The 24231-nt window shown below is 41.4% G+C and overlaps 1 protein-coding gene across 1 annotated transcript in view; it reads left to right on the top strand.

The window, feature by feature from the left end:
- The window catches only part of LOC127000281 (nephrin-like), a 152995-nt gene that overhangs the window by 93580 nt on the left and 35184 nt on the right, over positions 1–24231 (top strand). Inside the window, exons 8-9 of the mRNA XM_050863805.1 lie at positions 3008–3162; positions 4062–4206. Coding sequence (XP_050719762.1) covers positions 3008–3162; positions 4062–4206 — 300 coding nt within the window. The remainder of the gene's footprint in view (positions 1–3007; positions 3163–4061; positions 4207–24231) is intronic.

The raw sequence follows: 24231 nt of genomic DNA, 5'->3' as shown, positions 1-24231 counted from the left end.
GAGAGAGAGAGAGAGAGAGAGAGAGAGAGAGAGAGAGAGAGAGAGAGAGAGAGAGAGAGAGAGAGAGAGAGAGAGAGAGAGAGAGAGAGAGAGAGAGAGAGAGATCAGAGAGAGAGATCAGAGAGAGAGAGAGAGAGAGAGAGAGAGAGAGAGAGAGAGAGAGAGAGAGAGAGAGAGAGAGAGAGAGAGAGAGAGAGAGAGAGATCAGAGAGAGAGAGAGAGAGAGAGAGAGAGAGAGAGAGAGAGAGAGAGAGAGAGAGAGAGAGAGAGAGAGAGAGAGAGAGAGAGAGAGAGAGAGAGAGAGAGAGAGAGAGTGAGAGAGAGAATGTATGCGGATAAAAAGCAATTAGCGCAGCTTTGATACTCTGCAATTTAGCGCTTTTCGGGGGCCACTCCATTATGAGCTTGAAAGGTTAGATTAATATTTGAATTGCTTGTTTCTACGTCTCGCCGCTTAATAACAAAAACTGTCTTCCTTAAAGAGCCGTCATGATCCACAGTCCAGCAGAATGTTCAAGCTTCACGGCGTCTTAGCTTTCTTCCAACCCTCTGATGGCTGCTGAGACTCCTTGTATAATACCATATATAGTTTATTCCGCAGCCGTAGAATAGCAGTCTGGCAAACTTCATCATAGGCGCCATGCAGGGTTACCAAAAGAGCAGCGAGAAATTCAAACTGATGTTGACATAATAGTATTTTTTTGTGTGTCTGTGTTCTCGGTACATCGAAATTCTAGCGATACCTCGACCACAAAAAAACGCTATTTGCTTACAACATGGCGCTTGTGATGAAGTTTTCCAAACTCTCCTACTCTATGGCTTTGGGCTATTCTAGCGACTTTGCCATAAACAATGCTGATTATAGGCAATATCGTTGTTCTTTTTACGTGACAGCATGAATGCGGATAGTTTCAATAACAGACTTTCTTCCACATCAGTAGCATTAAATGATAAACCCGTTAATGATACACAGTGACGGGGCTACAGTAACGGAGCTCCCGAACCAAGACAAAGATGATTATATAACATCAATCATAGCACCTGATACATGTCAGTGGTAGATATGACTTGTTGACACAAAAGCTGTTGCGTGTATGTTGGACTTCCTACCAACACGAGGCTGTCATTGATCGGATGTTAAAGAAAAGCCAGGCGAGGTAACGTTGACTTAACCGACCTCTTTTTACACTTCTCTGGGTCGACCGAGGATGGCACTGCCTGCATATAGAATCTCATCTATTGTTTATTATTATAAATCGTTTATTCTGTCTCGTAAGTTGTTTTATATTCTATGTGGGCCAAAGCGTACTGAGAAAACGTGTTATAACAGAGCCAAAATTAAAGACGTGGCAGAAGCTGTTTCCGTAACGTAAGTATTTTGTCAGTTGATGGAATTTTAGCTTCTGCATAAAAAATAACTGCGGTGCTTTGTAAAAAAAACTTACAAGCTTGAGTTGTTAGCACTGGGAAGTTAGGAAGCCATAGTGTTGGACTGTAGAACTGCCCTCAACCAAAATAAGGTCCTAAAGGTAAAACAGCCGGGTAGGACACGTAGTAATGGCTTTAAGTTGGATAAGTTCAGATTCAAATAGGTCAATGGCAAGAATTGGTTCACCAATAGAGTGGTGAATGACAGGAACAAGCTTGGCAGTCATGTGGTTAGTGACAATACGATAGACACATTAAAAGAAAAGATTAGATAAATTCATGGACAGCAATGTTAGGTGGGAATAGGTTCACAGGGGCAGCCTTGCATAGGCCTACTGGCCTCTTACAGACTCCCTATGTTCTTCAGTTAACATATGCGTAAAACTCTACGATGGCAGCTTACCATATTTCACTTATCTTCCCATTCCCAACACGAGATGGGATTTCTACCTTATACGTTATTCTCTTCCATCGTAAAGGGCTCTTTTTCTCTCTCTCTTCTATATCTCTTCCTTATAATGTTTGGCTGGATAAACCGCCACGATCCATTCAGAAACTAACGTCTGGCTACCCTCTAGGCTCAAACCGAGCTCTGCGTGGATCAGCAAGCTTTAGATTCGCCTCCTTACGACCCGCAACGTTTTCTTCTTTGTCTTAACAGTTCATCCAGGTTCATGCACGAGGGTCGCTGCCTCTGCCTTGTCCTCTCCATCTATCCCGGTCCTGAACTTCCTCGCCCGCTATCCCTTCTCTCGAGGGTCTTCCTTAACGCAATCCAAACAAACGCTCAGCCTTAGTCTTCCTCCATCCCTTCCTTCTCTCCTGCAACGCCCAAGTCCATTAATCTTCCTCTCACGTACTACTCTTTATTTATTTTGTTATATTCTTTTGCGATATTTTTACGGCCTATTTGATTTTTGTGTAGTGCCTTGCTTCTCTAATTCAGGACAATCTCTTTTATTTCGCGCGTCCATTTCTTTCAACACTTCGATACTCAAACCCTCGGCTTCATACCCTCCACTTTCGGTATTTTAAAAGTGTCGATGCTTTAGAGAGAAGGGAAAAAAATAATCCAGTTTCAGTCTTTGGCTTCCTTTCCTTTTCCAAGCTCAACATACACAAAATATTGACTTAAAACACTTGTCACAAGTTACACCATTTACTCATATATTTTCCTTAACATTTTGCAAAACAACAGAATCCAGAAGTTGTCCCCTAACCAACGAAGCTCTCCTCTCTTCTATGTTTGTCTGTACCCGTTACGCCACACATTATTCTCTCCATTTTCTCTTTGAACCCCCCAAAGTTTACGTTCTCAAACTTTTGAGGGACCTCTAAGTTGTGATCCACAAGTTAAGACTCGTTGCAACTCTTCCCTCCCTGCCTCTGTCTCAGCCGGGGAGCTACGGCAAGTAAGGAAAAACTGACTCACATCTTTACAGTCTCCCTCTCTTTCTTTCTATCTGTCTCTCTATTTCTGTTTTTCTTTCTACATTTCTAGCTAGTTGTTTCTCTCTATCTATATGTTTACCAGTCTTTCAAGTGTGGTGCGCTAAAACACTTTCTTTCTCCCTTGAAGTGCCGCCGCTGAAGGTGGAAATCATGGACGTGGACAAGCCGCTTCGTGCCGGCGTGAAAGCGGCTGTGAAGTGCCGCTCGACGGGGTCCAAACCGCCGGCTTCCATCACCCTCACTGTGGAAGGCTCGTCCAGGCTGGAGACTCAGCCCACGCAGGTAAGGCGCCGCCCACACCCCCGTAATTGCAGGTGAGGCGTAATGGGCGCGGTAATTGGCGCTGGAGGGATGAATGAACGGTGCAGTGTCAATGGAGGGCCCGTCTAATGGTGGCGATGATGACGTTAAAGACACCATAAGCAGATTATCTAATCCTTTTCCTTTGGAGGCACTGGTGAGCACGCCAGACTCACAACAGATTAGTTCCGGGATCGATTTCCTGGTGGGGTGGAAATGGAGGATGGCCTGGTCCCTGATTCCCTTGCCACTGTTACCTTGTAGCTCTTAGGCAACAAGCGTACGTCAGTACTCGTCTAAGGCGCTATGGCATGGGGAAGGTTGGCTCTGGGGTAAGTCTTCCCAAACAGGGGTAGATGCTAAGTGCCTCAAAGCAGCTGTTTGCTGTAATGGTTTGCTTCACACACAGCGGTACCACGGAAAAGGCGGGACACAGGTTTTAAGCGCTTATCCCACTCAACTTGTTAATGAAAATCGCTCTCAGACTAAAGATGACCTACTAGACCAAGTTAACTTTTATATCATCATTTTTTTCTTGTGCGTGTTGGCCCATGGCGCCGGAGGGTTTTCTGGAAGGGCGTGGCGCTGGTGGTCAGATCCAGCTCGATATGGGTAAGGGTATTTTTTTATGGTGGCGCTTAGATACAAGTAGCATTTTTTTACATTTCACCTTTCGTGCAGTGCGTACACTGAAGGTTATGAGTGCGTGACCGGCATAAAAAAATCAAGTGGTAAAAGAGGTCATTGAAATTGAGAAGCAGTGCTCTCAGGAGACGGGCTTTACACACGGCAGATTACAGGCTTCTTGCCGTGTGAGTGCCGCTACCCTGGGGCTTCAAATCATTATAAATCTTGGCAGTTTTTCTTCCCTTCCCTCACAGCCGACGCCAGACCAAAACATGACCATCCGGAGGGGTGAGCTTTGGCCCACCTCGGAGGACAACGAGCGAATGCTGGTGTGCACGGCGACCAACCCGCTGGTGCCCGCCTACACCCTCACCGCCAGGGAGGCGCTCCACGTGCACTGTGAGTCCAAGAGTTCCCTAACAGAGCACAGTAGACCAAAGCAGCATAGCATAACATTAGCAGCAACACCAGTAGTAGTACTAGTAGTAGTAGTAGTACTAGTAGTAGTAGTAGTAGTAGTAGTAGTAGTAGTAGTGGTAATAGCAATAGTAGTTTTGTAATAATAGTAATAGTAGTAGTAGTAGTAGTAGTAGTAGTAGTAGTAGTAGTAGTAGTAGTAGTAGTAATACTCATTCCCCTCGTCTTCACCACATCCGGCGGGATGGGTCCCAGGGCCCGATGCTTCTACGTACGAATCGCGGAACTGATCTCAGAAAAGAAGCATCAGCCAAGGAGCCACGTTGTAGCCTGGATGAGGTGTCACCTCTCGTTCTCCCAGCTCAGGTCGGCCATCCTATGTCTCAGGGGCACCAGACACTCTGGCCCAAAAGCCAACAACATTTCCAATAAGGACTATGAGGCCACAGTGGTGGAGAGTGACATTAGGGTGGGTCGGGAGTGACATGAGTAGCGAAGGAGTAGTAGTAGGAGATGATAAGGTGTTATGTATAGTTTAAGTGCTAAGTAGTATTAGTGATATGGTTGGATGCCACAGTCATTAGCGAACAGAGCTGGGGCTAATGACCTCCAATTTATGGATCCCTCCATGATTATGTGTCGGGAAAATAAACATGGGTGAAAGTATCTGTTTGTAGTAGTAGTAGTAGTAGTAGTAGTAGTAGTAGTAGTAGTAGTAGTAGTAGTAGAAGTAGAAGTAGAAGTAGTAGTAGTAGTAGTAGTAGTAGTAGTAGTAGTAGTAGTAGTAGTAGTAGTAGTAGTAGTAGTAGCAGCAGTAGTAGTAGTAGTAGTAGCAGTAGTAGTGGTAGGAGTTGGTAGTGCCTACGACTTGACTTCTTTCAAGAATGGAGTATCAAGCACCCTTCACTACTCCCCTTCATATAAGTAGTGCTTAGCGGTCTTTTTTGTTTTCATATGTTTTGCCCTAGACTTGCTTACTCTAATGTAAAAATAAAAATAATAATGATGGAGGCGGTAGCCGAGTCGTCAGCGTGAGGGCGCGGCGTCCTTGAGGATACTCGTTCGCGTTCCGACAGCCGTTATAAGCTGACAGTTTTCAAGTCATCGCCGAGTCGCCTACGACTTCCATATGCTGTCCTGAAAATGGAATCTAAATTCTTTCTAAAAGAAGATCAAAGATGAGCTCCAAGGGATAGCACGAGCCAAGCAAAATGACGCCACTATAAACAAATTTGCCCGCGCCATAACGGGCTAGGATCGACCATCATACCCCATGGGCGAAACGTAATAATAAAATCAGTAGTAGTGGTAGTGGTAGTAGTAGTAGTAGTAGTAGTAGTAGTGGTGGTAGTGGTAGTGGTACTAGTAGTAGTAGTAGTAGTAGTAGTACCGTAGTATTTTTCTTTTATCTAATTTTGACCCATGGCGCCAATAGGTTATCTTGGTGGTGCCTGCTGGTGGTCCCCAGCCCGTTATGGCGCAGGTAACTGTTTATTGTGGCACCATCTTGCTTGGTTCATGCTGTACCCCGGAGCTCATCTTTGATCCTCATTGAGAAAAAATATAGAGTCCAGGTTGATAGGTGATCTTCAGGACAGCATGTGGGTAGTTTCAGGCCACTCGGCGATGAGCCATAGTCGAGTGGCTCGCTGGCAATTTTTCAGCCATCGCCGATGGCTTTGAAATTGGCAGCTTGTCTGTAGCGGCGGGTGGGAAGTAAACCTGCGTCCTCCTGGACTCCGCCCCAGCACGCTGACCACTCAGCCACTCCCTCCTCCCCTAACAGTACAGTAGTACTATAGTAGTTTTGTAATAATAGTGATGATAGTAGTGACTGTAGTAGTAGTAGTAGTAGTAGTAGTAACAGAGGTGGTGATGGTGGTGGTGGCGGCAATGGTAGAAGTAGCGGCAGCAATAGTAATTGCAGTTGGTGTAGTAGTGTTAAACACAGTGTAATAAGGAAAGCCGTTACAAGTCTAACTCCGACTCCTAATTAACGATAAATGTAATAAAGTAAAAAATAAATAATAAAAATATTTATGACCAGCAAATTGAAAGTATCAAGCAGCAGGAAATAAGAAAATTAATAGACATTCTGTTCTGAGTGAAAAGACTAAAGATTAATCACATATAATTACGGTACATTTGGAGCTAATAACGAATTAATACTCTATTTAGATGTGTCAACAGTCTGCAGCTTTGCACATTTCAAAAAGCAAGGCGCTCCAGGCAAAAATAACCCTTGGAAAAAGTCAATTCTGTTCGACATCACAACGGCTGCAACGATAACAAATGTTGTGCCATTTGGTCTTGATAATAGAAATACATTTGGAAAACTGATATGCGGAGGATGATATGCATTAGATTGACTAATTCATGTGCAACACGCAAGAAGACCCAAAAGCACGGCGGCGATGCCCAGGCTCGCATGTCACACAGCAGAAACAACAACAAAAATTGCAGTGTAGTAAATGACAGAAAGAAAGACAAGCACAGACAGCTACATGGAAAATGACTCAGAGAAAACAAACAAAAAAGATAAAATTAACACAGGAGAGAAGGAGGAGAACGAATAAAAGGAATTAGAAGAGGCCACAGAGCGGCAAGAATATAACCGTCACTACCGCCACCGCCATCACCACCTCCACCACCACCACCACCACCGCCACCGCTACCAACACCCGGAGTAACCATTTTCCCAATATTGTGTTTTGGGTTATGGCGTTGCGTTCCCCCTCGCTCAGCACGCCACGCCTGCTCGTAAACCACAGGCTGGCCAAAGATATCGCTATCCTGACCCAAGCAGCGCAGTGTGACGGCCCTGGGTGTGGCGTGGGTGTGGCGTGTGTGTGTGTGTGTGTGTGTGTGTGTGTGTGTGTGTGTGTGTGTGCGTGTGCGTTTGTGTGTGTGTGTGTGTGTGTGTGTGTGTGTGTGTGTGTAAGCGAGCACCACGCAACACAACGCTAACGATAGACGATTACATAATACGACTTGACTGATGGAACTAAATCCTATATAGAACCATCGACTCATCACTGACCCTCCCCCATCCATCCCACTGTGACCACTATAAAGAATGACCACGAGATTGAAACAAAAAAAAAGAGGTACCATTCCTTTACCATATCTTACAATCTGATTTGTTGATGTAGAAGGCATGACACACCCGCCCACCAATAAAAGCTTGATTTAGTTGGATATAATTTATGGGTATGTGGGTGGGAGTACTTGAGGGTAGCTTGGAGTGATTGCAAGGTGGCGGAAGTAATTTTGAGTGGTTGGGAGTACATGACAGGGAATGGGAGTGAATGAAAGTGAATGGGAGCTTGTGGTAGAGGATTCAGGTAAGTGGGAGTGTATGGGAGTGGACAGGAGTGAGTGGGGGAGGACAGATGTGAGTGAAAGTGGACAAAAGAAAATGGGAATGGATAGGAGTGAAAGATAATGGATAATAGTGAATGATGATGGATAGGAGTTCATGAGAATGGATAGGAGTGAATCAGAATGGATAGGAGTGAATGAGAATGTATAGGAGTGAATGATAATGGATAGCAGTGAACAAGAATGGATAGGAGTGAATGAGAATGGATAGGAGTGAAAGAAAATGGATAGGAGTAAATGAGAATGGATAGGAGTTCATGAGAATGAATAGCAGTGAATGAGAATGGATAGGAGTGAATGAGAATGGATAGGAGTGAATGAGAATGGATAGGAGTGAAAGAAAATGGATAGGAGTGAATGAGAATGGATAAGAGTTCATGAGAATGGATAGCAGTGAATGAGAATGGATAGGAGTGAATGAGAATGGATAGGAGTTCATGAGAATGGATAGCAGTGAATGAGAATGGATAGGAGTGAATGAGAATGGATAGGAGTTCATGAGAATGGATAGCAGTGAATGAGAATGGATAGGAGTGAATGAGAATGGATAGGAGTGAATGAGAATGGATAGGAGTGAATGAGAATGGATAGGAGTGAATGAGAATGGATAGGAGTGAATGAGAATGGATAGGAGTGAATGAGAATGGATAGGAGTGAATGATAATGGATAGGAGTTAATGGGACTGGATAGGAGTTAATGAGAATGGATAATAGTGAATGGGACTGAATAAGAGTGAATGAGAATGGATAGGAGTGAATGAGAATGGATAGCAGTGAACTGGAATGGATAGGAGTGAATGAGAATGGATAGGAGTGAATGAGAATGGATAGGAGTGAATGAGAATGGATAGGAGTGAAAGATAATGGATAGGAGTGAATGAGAATGGATAGGAGTGAATGAGAATGGATGCGAGTGAATGAGAATGGATGGGAGTGAATGAGAATGGATAGGAGTGAATGAAATGGATAGGAGCAAATGAGAATGGTTAGGAGTGAATGAGAATGGATGCGAGTGAATGAGAATGGATAATAGTGAATGGGACTGGATAGGAGTGAATGAGAATGGATAGGAGTGAATGAAATGGATAGGAGTGAATGAGAATGGATAGGAGTGAATGAGAATGGATAGGAGTGAATGAGAATGGATAGGAGTGAAAGATAATGGATAGGAGTGAATGAGAATGGATAGGAGTGAATGAGAATGGATAGGAGTGAACGAGAATGGACAGGAGTGAAAGAGAATGGATAGGAGTGAAAGTTAATGGATAGGAGTGAATGAGAATGGATAGGAGTGAATGAGAATGGATAGGAGTGAATGATAATGGATAGGAGTGATAGTTAATGGATAGGAGTGAATGAGAATGGAGAGGAGTGAATGAAAATGGATAGGAGTAAAAGAGAATGGACAGGAGTGAATGAGAATGGACAGGAGTGAATGAGAATGGATAGGAGTGAATGAGAATGGATAGGAGTGAATGAGAATGGATAGGAGTGAATGAGAATGGATAGGAGTGAAAGATAAAGGATAGGAGTGAATTGGAAAGGAAAGGAGTGAATGAGAATGGATAGGAGTGAATGAGAATGGATAAGAGTGAAAGATAATGGACATGAGTGAATTAGAATTGAAAGGATGAATGACAATGGATAGCAGTGAATGAGAATGGATAGGAGTGAATGAGAATGGATAGGAGTGAACGAGAATGGACAGAAGTGAATTGGAATGGAAAGGAGTGAATGAGAATGGATAGGAGTGAATGAGAATGGAGAGGAGTGAAAGACAATGGATAGCAGTGAATTAGAATGGAAAGGAGTGAATGAGAATGGATAGAAGTGAATGAGAATGGAGAGGAGTGAAAGAGAATGGATATTTGTGAGTGAGAATGGATAGGAGTGAATAAGAATGGATAGAAGTGAATAAGAATGGATAGGAATAAATGAGAATGGATAGGAGTGAATGAGAATGGATAGGAATAAATGATAATGGATAGGAGTGAATGAGAATGAATAGGAGTGAATGAGAATGAATAGGAGTGACTGGGAATGGATAAGAGTGAATGAGAATGGATAGGAATAAATAATAATGGATAGGAGTGAAGGAAAATGGATAGGAGTAAATGAGAATGGATAGGAGTGAATGAGAATGGAGAGGAGTGAAAGAGAATGGATATGAGTGAATGAGAATGGATAGGAGAGAATGAAAATGGACAGGAGTGAAAGAGAATGGATAGGAGTGAATGAGAATGGATAGGAGTGAATGAGAATGGATAGGAGTGGATGAGAATGGATAGGAATGAATGAGAATGGATAGGAGTGAATGATAATGGATAGGAGTGAATGAGAAAGGATAGGAGTGAATGAGAATGGATAGCAGTAAATAAGAATGGATAGTAGTGAATGAGAATGGATAGGAGTGAATGAAAATGGATAGCAGTGAATAAGATTGGATAGGAGTGAATGAGAATGGATAGGAATGAATGAGAATGGAAAAGAGTGAATGAAAATGGATAAGAGTGAATAAGAATGGATAGCAGTGAATGAGAATGGCTAGCAGTGAATAAGAATGGATAGGAGTGAATGATAATGGATAGGAGTGAATGAAAATGGATAGGAGTGAAAGAGAATGGAGAGGAGTGCATGAGAATGGATAGGAGTGAATGATAATAGATAGGAGTGAATGAGAATGGATAGGAGTGAATGAGAATGGATAGGAGAGAATGATAATGGATAGGAGTGAATGATCATGGATAGGAGTGTATGATAATGGAGAGGAGTGAATGATAATCAATAGGAGTGAATGAGAATGGATAGTAGTGAATGAGAATGGATAGGAGTGAATGAAAATGGATAGGAGTGAATGAGAATGGATAGGAGTGAATGAGAATCGATAGGAGTGAATAAGAATGGAGAGGAGTGAATGAGAATGGATAGGAGTGAATGAGAATGCATAGGAGTGAATTAGAATGGATATTAGTGAAAGAGAATAGATAGGAGTGAATGAGAATGGATAGGACTGAATGAGAATGGATAGGACTGAATGAGAATGGATAGGAGTGAATTAGAATGGATATTAATGAATGAGAATGGATAGGAGTGAATGAGAATGGATAGGAGTGAAAGAGAATGGATAGGAGTGAATGAGAATGGATAGGAGTGAATGAGAATGGATAGGAGTGAATGAGAATGGATAGGAGTGAATGAGAATGGATAGGAGTGAATGAGAATGGATAGGAGTGAATGAGAATGGATAGGAGTGAATTAGAATGGATAGGAGTGAATGAGTATGGATAGGAGTGAATGAGAATGGATAGGAGTGAATGAGAATGGATAGGAGTGAATGAGAATGGATAGGAGTGAATGAGAATGGATAGGAGTGAATGAGAATGGATAGGAGTGAATGAGAATGGATAGGAGTGAAAGAGAATGCATAGAAGTGAATGAGAATGGATAGGAGTGAAAGAGAATGGATAGGAGTGAATGAGAACGGATAGGAGTGAATGAGAATGGATAGGACTGAATGAGAATGGATAGGATTGAATGAAAATGGATATTAGTGAATGAGAATGGATAGGAGTGAATGGGAATGGATAGGAATGAATGAGTATGGATAGGAGTGAATGAGAATGGGTAGGAGTGAATGAGAATGGATAGGAGTGAATGAGAATGGATAGCAGTGAATGAGAATGGATAGGAGTGAATGAGAATGGATAGGAGTGAATGAGAATGGATAGGAGTGAATGAGAATGGATAGCAGTAAATGAGAATGGATAGCAGTGAATGACAATGGATAGGAGTGAATGAGATTGGATAGAAGTGAATGAGAATGGACAGGAGTGAATGAGATTGGATAGGAGTGAATGAGAATGGACAGAAGTGAATGAGAATGGATAGGAGTGAATGGGAACGAATAGGAGTGAATGAGAATGGATAGGACTGGATGAGAATGGATAGGAATGAATGAGAATGGATAGGAGTGAATGAGAATGGATAGGAGTGAATGAGAATGGAGAGGAGTGAAAGACAATGGATAGGAGTGAATAAAAATGGATAGGAGTGAATGAGAATGGATAGGAGTGAATGAGAATGGATAGGAGTGAATGAGAATGGATAGGAGTGAATGAGAATGGATAGGAGTGAATGAGAATGGATAGGAGTGAATGGGAATGGATAGGAGTGAATGAGAATGGATAGGAGTGAAAGAGAATGGATAGGAGTGAATGAGAATGGATAGGAGTGAATGGGAATGGATAGGAGTGAATGAGAATGGATAGGAGTGAATGAGAATGGATAGGAGTGAATGAGAATGGATAGGAGTGAAAGAGAATGGATAGGAGTGAATGAAAATGGATAGGAGTGAATGAGAATGGATACGAGTGAAAGAGAATGCATAGGAGTGAATGAGAATGGATAGGAGTGAAAGAGAATGGATAGGAGTGAATGAGAACGGATAGGAGTGAATGAGAATGGATAGGATTGAATGAAAATGGATATTAGTGAATGATATGGATAGGAGTGAATGAGAATGGATAGGTGTGAATGGGAATGGATAGGAATGAATGAGTATGGATAGGAGTGAATGAGAATGGGTAGGAGTGAATGAGAATGGATAGGAGTGAATGAGAATGGATAGCAGTGAATGAGAATGGATAGGAGTGAATGAGAATGGATAGGAGTGAATGAGAATGGATAGGAGTGAATGAGAATGGATAGCAGTAAATGAGAATGGATAGCAGTGAATGACAATGGATAGGAGTGAATGAGATTGGATAGAAGTGAATGAGAATGGACAGGAGTGAATGAGATTGGATAGGAGTGAATGAGAATGGACAGGAGCGAATGAGAATGGATAGGAGTGAATGAGAATGGATAGGAGTGAATGGGAATGAATAGGAGTGAATGAGAATGGATAGGACTGGATGAGAATGGATAGGAATGAATGAGAATGGATAGGAGTGAATGAGAATGGATAGGAGTGAATGAGAATGGAGAGGAGTGAATGAGAATGGGTAGCAGTGAATGAGAATGGGTAGGAGTGAATGAGAATGGATAGGAGTGAATGGGAATGGATAAGAGTGAATGAGAATGGATAGCAGTGAATGAGATTGGATAGGAGTGAATGAGAATGGATAGGAGTGAATGAGAATGGATAGGAGTGAATGAGAATAGATAGGAGTGAATGAGAATGGATAGGAGTGAATGAGAATGGATAGCAATGAATGAGAATGGATAGGAGTGAATGAGAATGAATAGGAGTAAATGAGAATGGATAGGAGTGAATGAGAATGGATAGGAGTGAATGAGAATGGATAGCAGTGAATGAGAATGGATAGGAGTGAATGAGAATGGATAGGAGTGAATGAGAATGGATAAGAGTGAATGAGAATGGATAGGAGTGAATGAGAATGGATAGCAGTGAATGAGAATGGATAGGAGTGAATGAGAATGGACAAGAGTGAATGAGAATGGATAGGAGTAAATGAAAATGGACAGGAGTGAATGAGAATGGATAGGAATGAATGATTAAGGATAGCAGTGAATGAGAATGGATAGCAGTGAATGAGAATGGATAGGAGTGAATGAGAATGGATAGGAGTGAATGAGAATGGATAAGAGTGAATGAGAATGGATAGCAGTGATTGAGAATGGATAGCAGTGAATGAGAATGGATAGGAGTGAATGATAATGGATAATAGTGAATGGGACGGGGTATGAGTGAATGAGAATGGATAGGAGTGAATGAAATGGATAGGAGTGAATGAGAATGGATAAGAGTGAATTGGAATGAATAGGAGTGAATGAGAATGGATAGGAGTGAATGAGAATGGATAGGAGTGAATGAGAATGGATAGGAGTGAATGAGAATGGACAGGAGTGAATGAGATTGGATAGGAGTGAAAGTTAATGGATAGGAGTGAATTAGAAAGGATATTAGTGTATGAGAATGGAGAGGAGTGAATTAGAATGGATATTAGTGAATGAGAATGGATAGGAGTGAATGAGAATGGATGGGACTGAATGAGAATGGATAGGAGTGAATGAGCATGGATAGGAGTGAATGAGAATGGATAGGAGTGAATGAAAATTGATAGGAGTGAATGAGAATGGATAGGAGTAAATGAGAATGGATAGGAGTGAATGAGAATGGATAGGAGGAATGAGAATGGATAGGAGTGAATGATAATGGATAGCAATGAACAAGAATGGGTAGGAGTGAATGAGAATGGATAGGAGTGATGAGAATGGATAGGAGGAATGAGAATGGATAGGAGTGAAAGAGAATGGATAAGAGTGAATGAAAATGGATAGGAGTGAATGAGAATGGATAGGAGTGAATGAGAATGAATAGGAGTGAATGAGAATGGATAGGAGTGAAGGAGAATGGATAGGTGTGAATGAGAATGGATAGGAGTGAATGAGATTGGATAGGTGTGAATGAGAATGGATAGGAGTGAATGAAAATGGATATTAGTGAATGATATGGATAGGAGTGAATGAGAAGGGATAGGAGTGAATGAGTATCGATAAAAGTGAATGGGAGGGGATAGAAGTGAATGAGAATGGATAGGAGTGAATGAGAATGGATAGCAGTGAATGAGAATGGATAGGAGTGAATGAGAATGGATAGGAGTGAATGAGAATGGATAAGAGTGAATGAGAGTGGATAGCAGTGAATGCGAATGGATAGCAGTGAATGATAATGGATAGGAGTGAATGAGAATGGATAGGAGTCAATGAGAATGGACAGGAGTGAATGAGAATGGATAGGAGTGAATGAGAATGGATAGGAGTGAATGAGAATGAATAGGAGTGAATAAGAATGGATAGGAGTGGATGAGAATGGATATGAATGAATGAGAATGGACAGAAGTGCATGAGAATGGGTAGCAGTGAATGAGAATGGGTAGGAGTGAATGAGAATGGATAGGAGTGAATGGGAATGGATAGGCGTGAATGAGAATGGATAGCAGTGAATGAGAATGGATAGGAGTGAATGAGAATGGATAGGAGTGAATGAGAATGGATAGGAGTGAATGAGAATGGATAGGAGTGATTGGGAATGGATACGATTGAATGAGAATGGATAGCAGTGAATGAGAATGGATAGGAGTGAATGGGAGTGGATAGGAGTGAATGAGAATTGATAGGAGTGAATGAGAATGGATAAGAGTGAATGAGAATGGATAGGAGTGAATGAGAATGGATAGGAGTGAATGAGAATGGATAGGAGTGAATGAAAATGGATAAGAGTGAATGAGAATTGATAGGAGTGAATGAGAATGGATAGCAGTGAATGAGAATGGATAGGAGTGAATGAGAATGGATAGGAGTGAATGAGAATAGATAAGAGTGAATGAGAATGGATAGGAGTGAATGAGAATGGATAGGAGTAAATGAGAATGGATAGGAGTGAATGAGAATGGATAGGAGTGAATGAGAATGGATAAGAGTGAATGAGAATGGATAGGAGTGAATGAGAATGGATAGCAGTGAATGAGAATGGATAGTAGTGAATGAGAATGGACAAGAGTGAATGAGAATGGATAGGAGTGAAAGTTAATGGATAGGAGTGAATGAGAATGGATAGGAGTGAATGATAATGGATAAGAGTGAATGAGAATGGATAGCAGTGATTGAGAATGGATAGCAGTGAATGAGAATGGATAGGAGTAAATGAGAATGGACAGGAGTGAATGAGAATGGATAGGAATGAATGGGAATGGATAGGAGTGAATGAGAATGGATAGGAGTGAAAGAGAATGGATAGGAGTGAATGAGAATGGATAGGAGTGAATGGGAATGGATAGGAGTGAATGAGAATGGATAGGAGTGAATGAGAATGGATAGGAGTGAATGAGAATGGATAGGAGTGAAAGAGAATGGATAGGAGTGAATGAAAATGGATAGGAGTGAATGAGAATGGATAGGAGTGAATGAGAATGGATAGGAGTGAATGAGAATGGATAGGAGTGAATGAGAATGGATAGGAGTGAATGAGAATGGATAGGAGTGAATGAGAATGGATAGGAATAAATGAGAATGGATAGGAGTGAATGAGAATGGATAGGAGTGAATGAGAATGGATAAGAGTGAATGAGAATGGATAGGAGTGAATGAGAATGGATAGGAGTGAATGAGAATGGATAGGAGTGAATGAGAATGGATAGGAGTGAATGAGAATGGATAGGAGTGAATGAGAATGGATAGGAGTGAATGAGAATGGACAGGAGTGAATGAGAATGGATAGGAGTGAATGAGAATGGATAGGAGTGAATGAGAATGGATAGGAATGAATGAGAATGGATAGGAGTGAATGAGAATGGATAGGAGTGGATGAGAATGGATAGGAGTGAATGAGAATGGATAGGAGTGAATGAGAATGGATAGGAGTGAATGAGAATGGATAGGAGTGAATGAGAATGGATAGCAGTGAATGAGAATGGATAGGAGGAATGAGAATGGATAGAGTGAATGGATAGCAGTGAATGAGAATGGATAGGAGTGAATGAGAATGGATAGGAGTGAATGAGAATGGATAGGAGTGAATGAGAATGGATAGGAGTGAATGAGAATGGATAGGAGTGAATGAGAATGGATAGGAGTGAATGAGAATGGATAGCAGTGAATGAGAATGGATAGGAGTGAATGAGAATGGATAAGAGTGAATGAGAATGGATAAGAGTGAATGAGAATGGATAGCAGTGATTGAGAATGGATAGCAGTGAATGAGAATGGATAGGAGTGAATGATAATGGATAATAGTGAATGGGACGGGGTAGGAGTGAATGAGAATGGATAGGAGTGAATGAAATGGATAGGAGTGAATGAGAATGGATAAGAGTGAATTGGAATGAATAGGAGTGAATGAGAATGGATAGGAGTGAATGAGAATGGATAGGAGTGAATGAGAATGGATAGGAGTGAATGAGAATGGACAGGAGTGAATGAGAATGGATAGGAGTGAAAGGTAATGGATAGGAGTGAATTAGAAAGGATATTAGTGTATGAGAATGGAGAGGAGTGAATTAGAATGGATATTAGTGAATGAGAATGGATAGGAGTGAATGAGAATGGATGGGACTGAATGAGAATGGATAGGAGTGAATGAGCATGGATAGGAGTGAATGAGAATGGATAGGAGTGAATGAAAATTGATAGGAGTGAATGAGAATGGATAGGAGTAAATGAGAATGGATAGGAGTGAATGAGAATGGATAGGAGTGAATGAGAATGGATAGGAGTGAATGATAATGGATAGCAATGAACAAGAATGGGTAGGAGTGAATGAGAATGGATAGGAGTGGATGAGAATGGATAGGAGCGAATGAGAATGGATAGGAGTGAAAGAGAATGGATAAGAGTGAATGAAAATGGATAGGAGTGAATGAGAATGGATAGGAGTGAATGAGAATGAATAGGAGTGAATGAGAATGGATAGGAGTGAATGAGAATGGATAGGTGTGAATGAGAATGGATAGGAGTGAATGAGAATGGATAGGTGTGAATGAGAATGGATAGGAGTGAATGAAAATGGATATTAGTGAATGATATGGATAGGAGTGAATGAGAAGGGATAGGAGTGAATGAGTATCGATAAAAGTGAATGGGAGGGGATAGGAGTGAATGAGAATGGATAGGAGTGAATGAGAATGGATAGCAGTGAATGAGAATGGATAGGAGTGAATGAGAATGGATAGGAGTGAATGAGAATGGATAAGAGTGAATGAGAGTGGATAGCAGTGAATGAGAATGGATAGCAGTGAATAATAATGGATAGGAGTGAATGAGAATGGATAGGAGTGAATGAGAATGGACAGGAGTGAATGAGAATGGATAGGAGTGAATGAGAATGGATAGGAGTGAATGAGAATGAATAGGAGTGAATAAGAATGGATAGGAGTGGATGAGAATGGATATGAATGAATGAGAATGGACAGAAGTGCATGAGAATGGGTAGCAGTGAATGAGAATGGGTAGGAGTGAATGAGAATGGATAGGAGTGAATGGGAATGGATAGGAGTGAATGAGAATGGATAGCAGTGAATGAGAATGGATAGGAGTGAATGAGAATGGATAGGAGTGAATGAGAATGGATAGGAGTGAATGAGAATGGATAGGAGTGATTGGGAATGGATACGATTGAATGAGAATGGATAGCAGTGAATGAGAATGGATAGGAGTGAATGGGAGTGGATAGGAGTGAATGAGAATTGATAGGAGTGAATGAGAATGGATAAGAGTGAATGAGAATGGATAGGAGTGAATGAGAATGGATAGGAGTGAATGAGAATGGATAGGAGTGAATGAAAATGGATAAGAGTGAATGAGAATTGATAGGAGTGAATGAGAATGGATAGCAGTGAATGAGAATGGATAGGAGTGAATGAGAATGGATAGGAGTGAATGAGAATAGATAAGAGTGAATGAGAATGGATAGGAGTGAATGAGAATGGATAGGAGTAAATGAGAATGGATAGGAGTGAATGAGAATGGATAGGAGTGAATGAGAATGGATAAGAGTGAATGAGAATGGATAGGAGTGAATGAGAATGGATAGCAGTGAATGAGAATGGATATTAGTGAATGAGAATGGACAAGAGTGAATGAGAATGGATAGGAGTGAAAGTTAATGGATAGGAGTGAATGAGAATGGATAGGAGTGAATGATAATGGATAAGAGTGAATGAGAATGGATAGCAGTGATTGAGAATGGATAGCAGTGAATGAGAATGGATAGGAGTAAATGAGAATGGACAGGAGTGAATGAGAATGGATAGGAATGAATGATTATGGATAGCAGTGAATGAGAATGGATAGCAGTGAATATGAATGGATAGGAGTGAATGAGAATGGATAGGAGTGAATGATAATGGATAAGAGTGAATGAGAATGGATAGCAGTGATTGAGAATGGATAGCAGTGAATGAGAATGGATAGGAGTGAATGATAATGGATTATAGTGAATGGGACGGGGTAGGAGTGAATGAGAATGGATAGGAGTGAATGAAATGGATAGGAGTGAATGAGAATGGATAAGAGTGAATTGGAATGGATAGGAGTGAATGAGAATGGATAGGAGTGAATGAGAATGGATAGGAGTGAATGAGAATGGATAGGAGTGAAAGTTAATGGATAGGAGTGAATTAGAATGGATATTAGTGTATGAGAATGGAGAGGAGTGAATTAGAATGGATATTAGTGAATGAGAATGGATAGGAGTGAATGAGAATGGATGGGACTGAATGAGAATGGATAGGAGTGAATGAGCATGGATAGGAGTGAATGAGAATGGATAGGAGTGAATGAGAATGGATAGGAGTGAAAGAGAATGGCTAGGAGTGAATGAAAATGGATAGGAGTGAATGAGAATGGATAGGAGTAAATGAGAATGGATAGGATTGAATGAGAATGGATAGGAGTGAATGAGAATGGATAGGAGTGAATGAGAATGGATAGCAGTGAACAAGAATGGATAGGAGTGAATGAGAATGGATAGGAGTGGATGAGAATGGATAGGAGCGAATGAGAATGGATAGGAGTGAAAGAGAATGAATAAGAGTGAATGAAAATGGATAGGAGTGAACGAGAATGGATAGGAGTGAAAGAGAATGGATAGGAGTGAATGAGAATGGATAGGAGTGAATGAGAATGGATAGGAGTGAATGAGAATGGATAGGAGTGAATGAAAATGGATATTATTGAATTATATGGATAGGAGTGAATGAGAAGGGATAGGAGTGAATGAGAATCGATAAAAGTGAATGGGAGGGGATAGGAGTGAATGAGAATGGGTAGGAGTGAATGAGAATGGATAAGAGTGAATGAGAGTGGATAGCAGTGAATGAGAATGGATAGCAGTGAATGAGAATGGATAGGAGTGAATGAGAATGGATAGGAGTGAATGAGAATGGATAGCAGTGAATGAGAATGGATAGGAGTGAATGAGAATGGAAAGGAGTGAATGAGAATGGATAGCAGTGAATGAGAATGGAAAGGAGTGAATGAGAATGGATAGCAGTGAATGAGAATGGAAAGGAGTGAATGAGAATGGATAGGACTGGATGAGAATGGATAGGAATGAATGAGAATGGATAGGAGTGAATGATAATGGATAGGAGTGAATGATAATGGATAGGAGTGAATGGGAATGGATTGGAGTGAATGAGAATTGATAGGAGTGAATGAGAATGGATAAGAGTGAATGATAATGGATAAGAGTGAATGAGAATGGATAGAAGTGAATGAGAATGGATAGGAGTGAATGAAAATGGATAAGAGTGAATGAGAATTGATAGGAGTGAATGAGAATGGACAGGAGTGAATGAGAATGGATAAGAGTGAATGAGAATGGATAGGAGTGAATGAGAATGGATAGGAGTGAATGAGAATGGATAGGAGTGAATGAGAATGGATAGGAGTGAATGAGAATGGATAGGAGTGAATGATTATGGACAGCAGTGAATGAGAATGGATAGCAGTGAATGAGAATTAATAGGAATGAATGAGAATGGATAGGGGTGAATGAGAATGGATAAGAGTGAATGAGAATGGATAGGAGTGAATGAGAATGGATAGGAGTGAATGAAAATGGAAAGGAGTGAATGAGAATGGATAGCAGTGAATGAGAATGGAAAGGAGTGAATGAGAATGGATGGGAGTGAATGAGAATGGATAGGAGTGAATGAGAATGGATAGGAGTGAATGAGAATGGATAGCAGTGAATGAGAATGGATAGGAGTGAATGAGAATGGATAGGAGTGAATGAGAATGGATAGGAGTGAATGAGAATGGAAAGGAGTGAATGAGAATGGATAGCAGTGAATGAGAATGGAAAGGAGTGAATGAGAATGGATAGGACTGGATGAGAATGGATAGGAATGAATGAGAATGGATAGGAGTGAATGAGAATGGATAGAAGTGAATGAGAATGGATAGGAGTGAATGAGAATGGATAGGAATGAATGATAATGGATAGGAGTGAATGATAATGGATAGGAGTGAATGGGAATGGATTGGAGTGAATGAGAATGGATAGGAGTGAATGGGAATCGATAGGAGTGAAAGAGAATGGATAGGAGTTGTTGGGAGTTGATAGGAGTGGTTGGGAGTGGAGAGGAGTGGTTGGGAGTGGAGAGGAGTGAGTGAGGGTGATAAATGGGAAATTGAAGGGGGTGTTTTGCAGAATATAGAATTGATGAAAGGGAGTAGGAGTCAGTAGGAGCAGGGGGGAGTGAGTAGGAGTGTATACAAGTGCTTTAAAGTAAATGGAGTGATCGAGCGTATGAAAGAGTAGTGTGGGAGTGTGCAGGAACGCTTTAAATTAGGTATGACTTTGTTGGAATATTTGATGGAAGCGTAGGAGAGCTTAAAAATTGGAAGAAGTGAGGGAAGTGTAGGAGTGCTAGGAAAGCCTTAAATTGATAGGAGTGTGTGGGGGCAGTGTGGGAGTGCGTAGGAGTCATTCAAATTTGATAGGAGTGAGTACAAGTTGTGTGGGAGTGCGTAGGAGGACTGTAAACATGATAGGAGTGAGTGGGGGTAGTGGGGGAGTGCGTTGGGTAGTTTAAATTATATAAGAGCGAGTGGGAACATGTGGAAGTGTCTAGAACTTTAAATTAGATAGGAGTGAAGTGAAGTATGTGGGAGGGCCTGGGAGTGGGGGTGAGAGTGGGTAATGGCCTGGAAACATAAAAACAGGGTAAAAGGTCGACTTGGCGTATTGGAGGCAGCAGCAGCAAGTCGTAAACAAATAAGTGTGTAAGTAACAACAGCTGGAGCCCTCGATTTTGTATTTATGACCCGTGACGCGGCAGTGCCCAGAGGGATGGGAGGGGCGGCGCGACCCAGGGGAGCCTAGGCGTGTAGATGGGCCTGTGGGTTTTCGTATGTATGGGACGACCTATACATAAGTTATTCCGTTGGGCTTCTTCTGGGATGGCTGCGATATATAGCCTCAAGGAACTATATGTAATGGCTACTTTCCCTCTACAGTTCCTCCTTCCTCCTCCTCTTACTCTTTCTCTTTCTCTTTTTCTGTTCATTTCCTCCTTCCTCCTCCTCTTAATCCTCTTCCTACTCCTTCTCTTCCCTCTTATATATACAGGCTACTTTCTCTTTACAGTTCCTCCTTCTTTCTCCTCTTACTCTTTCTCTTACCCTAACTCTTACTCTTTTCCTCCTTCCTCCTCCTTTTAATCCTCTTCCCACTCCTTCTCTTCCCTCCTATGTGTACAGGCTACTTTCCCTCTACAATTCCTCCTTCCTCCTCTTCTTCCTCCTCCTCCTACTCTTTCTCTTGTCTCTTATATATACAGGCTACTTTTCCTATACAGTTTCTCCTTCCTCCTCCTTTTCTTCCTCCTCCTCTTCTTCCTCCTCCTCTTCTTCTTCCTCCCCCTACTCTTTCTCTTATCTCTTATATATACAGGTTTCTTTTTCTATACAGTTCCTCCTTCCTCCTCCTACTCTTTCTCTTCTCCCTTATATATACAGGCTACTTTTCCTATACAGTTCCTCTTTCCTCCTCCTCTTCTTCCTCTTCCTCTTACTCTTTCTCTTCCCTCTTATATGTACTAGCTACGTTTCCTCTTCAATTCCTTTTTCCTCCTCCTCCTCTTCTTACTCCTCCTACTCTTCCTCTTCCCTGTCTTCCATCTTCGTTATACCTTCCTCTCCTTCCCTCTACAAACGTTCCATTCATTCCAGACAGAGAATGGTAAACAGTGAATACATAAAAAATGATGAAAGACATTACTGATGAAGATAGACTACAGAATATATAAGCCATGGAATAAGTTACATTTTGGCCTAGACGCTGACAGACACGGTGATGGAGAGCAATCGTTCCCTTTCACCGAGCTGTGTAATCCTAAAGGTAACTCAATTTCAAATACATAATAATCCAAAGCATGGCAGGCCCGTAGCTACCCAAGAGGACTCCCACACCTGCTTCTACGTAATACTATGGAAGCACTGACAGACACGGTGATAGAAAGCAAGCGTTCCCTTTCACCGAGCTGTGTAATCCTAAAGGTAACTCAATTTCAAATACATAATAATCCAAAGCAAGACTGGCCCGTAGCTACCCAAGAGGACTCCCACACTTGCTTCTACGTAATACTATGGAAGCACTGAATATACCAAGCAATCCCTTTATCCGTGTTAATTTCCGTCTCACAAGCTCTCCCTTCCCAACCTATTCCCTGAGATCAGTTCCAACAGTGTCAGTCTGCTAGGTGCCACTTCTCGAGAGATTTCTGGGAACCGCTTTTACTTGTTAGTGGCAACATCGAACACATAAACTCTATCTTTACTTATAGTCAAGCAAAAGGCAATTAGGAGTGTATGTGGAATTTGACGAGCTTACGATCAAGAAAAATTTAGGAGCTGCCGTTTGTTTTTAGTTTGTCGTAAATGTCATCTCTTAGCATAGGCGGGATTGTAATGCTGCCGTGCCTGTCACTGGATAGCCAAGCAAAACGGAATTAGCATCGTATGTGGAATTTAAGGAACTAACGAGCAGGGAGCAGTAAGTAGCGGGTTTTTTTTTTTTATTATTTTCTTTTTTTAACGCCCTTGCTCTGTCTCCTCTGCTGTAAAAAAAAAAGTAAAAAAAGAAAAAAAATTAGCTGTTGTTCTTGGAGTTTGTAATAATCGTCATCTAGCAAAGGCGGGATTGTAATACGACTGTACTTGTCATTGGCTCGCCTTCCCGTACCGCCTCAAGACGTACCCTTCCGAGTTTGTAATAATTATGATCTCTCAGCAAAGGCGGGATTGTGTTACAGCTGTTCGTGTCATTGGCTCGCCTTCCCTTACCGCCTCAAGACGCGCCCTTCCCCTTTAAGCCCTAAGAACAGCTAGAATTACCCCCGCAGTTTGTTACACGCTGTAGACGGCCACGGCATTGAATATGTACATAGTAAAAACCCACTAAGCCGCCCCTCCTCCGGCCTCAAGACGAAGAACGGGAGCTTTGGAGAGTAAAAGTATAAAAAAGTCAATTTCGGCTCCTATAAGGCGCCCTGAATTTAATGAATCCGTAATTTTGTCAATAAATTATCATAACGTAGATGGCAGTAATAGTAGTAGTACTAGTAGTAGTAGTAGTAGTAGTAGTAGTAGCAGCAGCAGCAGTAGTAGTAGTAGTAGTAGTAGTAGCAACAGTAGTAGTAGTAGTAGTAGTAGTAGCAGAAATAGTGGTATTAGAAGTGGTGATGGTGGTGGTAGTAGTAGTAGTAGTAGTAGTAGTAGTAAAAAAAGCAGTAAAAGGTAATTTGGGCCTCATAAAACTTTAAATGGAACTTGAAGGAGTACCTACAAAAATAAAAACTCATGATAATTCAAATATCATAGCAAAGGTTATTAATATCTTTGATCTTATGTTGACATTACTACATCTTAAATAATAGAATACATATCACTACGGCGTTATGAAACATTCAATGAGGACTTGAAGTGATGTACGACGCGGTGGTGGCTTCTCATATCCTAAGTCACACAATGGTTAGGAAGGTAGACGAAAAGTAAACACGACTCATATGGATGTAAAGAATATAAGGAGACTACTGTACAAGAAGCCAGCCAGTAAGTGAACCTACACATAGCAGCTCCGGATCGTCTGCCCTCCCA

This window comes from Eriocheir sinensis, chromosome 18 (assembly GCF_024679095.1).
Source record: "Eriocheir sinensis breed Jianghai 21 chromosome 18, ASM2467909v1, whole genome shotgun sequence".
Lineage (NCBI taxonomy): Eukaryota > Metazoa > Arthropoda > Malacostraca > Decapoda > Varunidae > Eriocheir > Eriocheir sinensis.
Note: the sequence above shows the minus strand (reverse complement) of the source record. Positions and strands in the feature narration are given on the sequence as shown.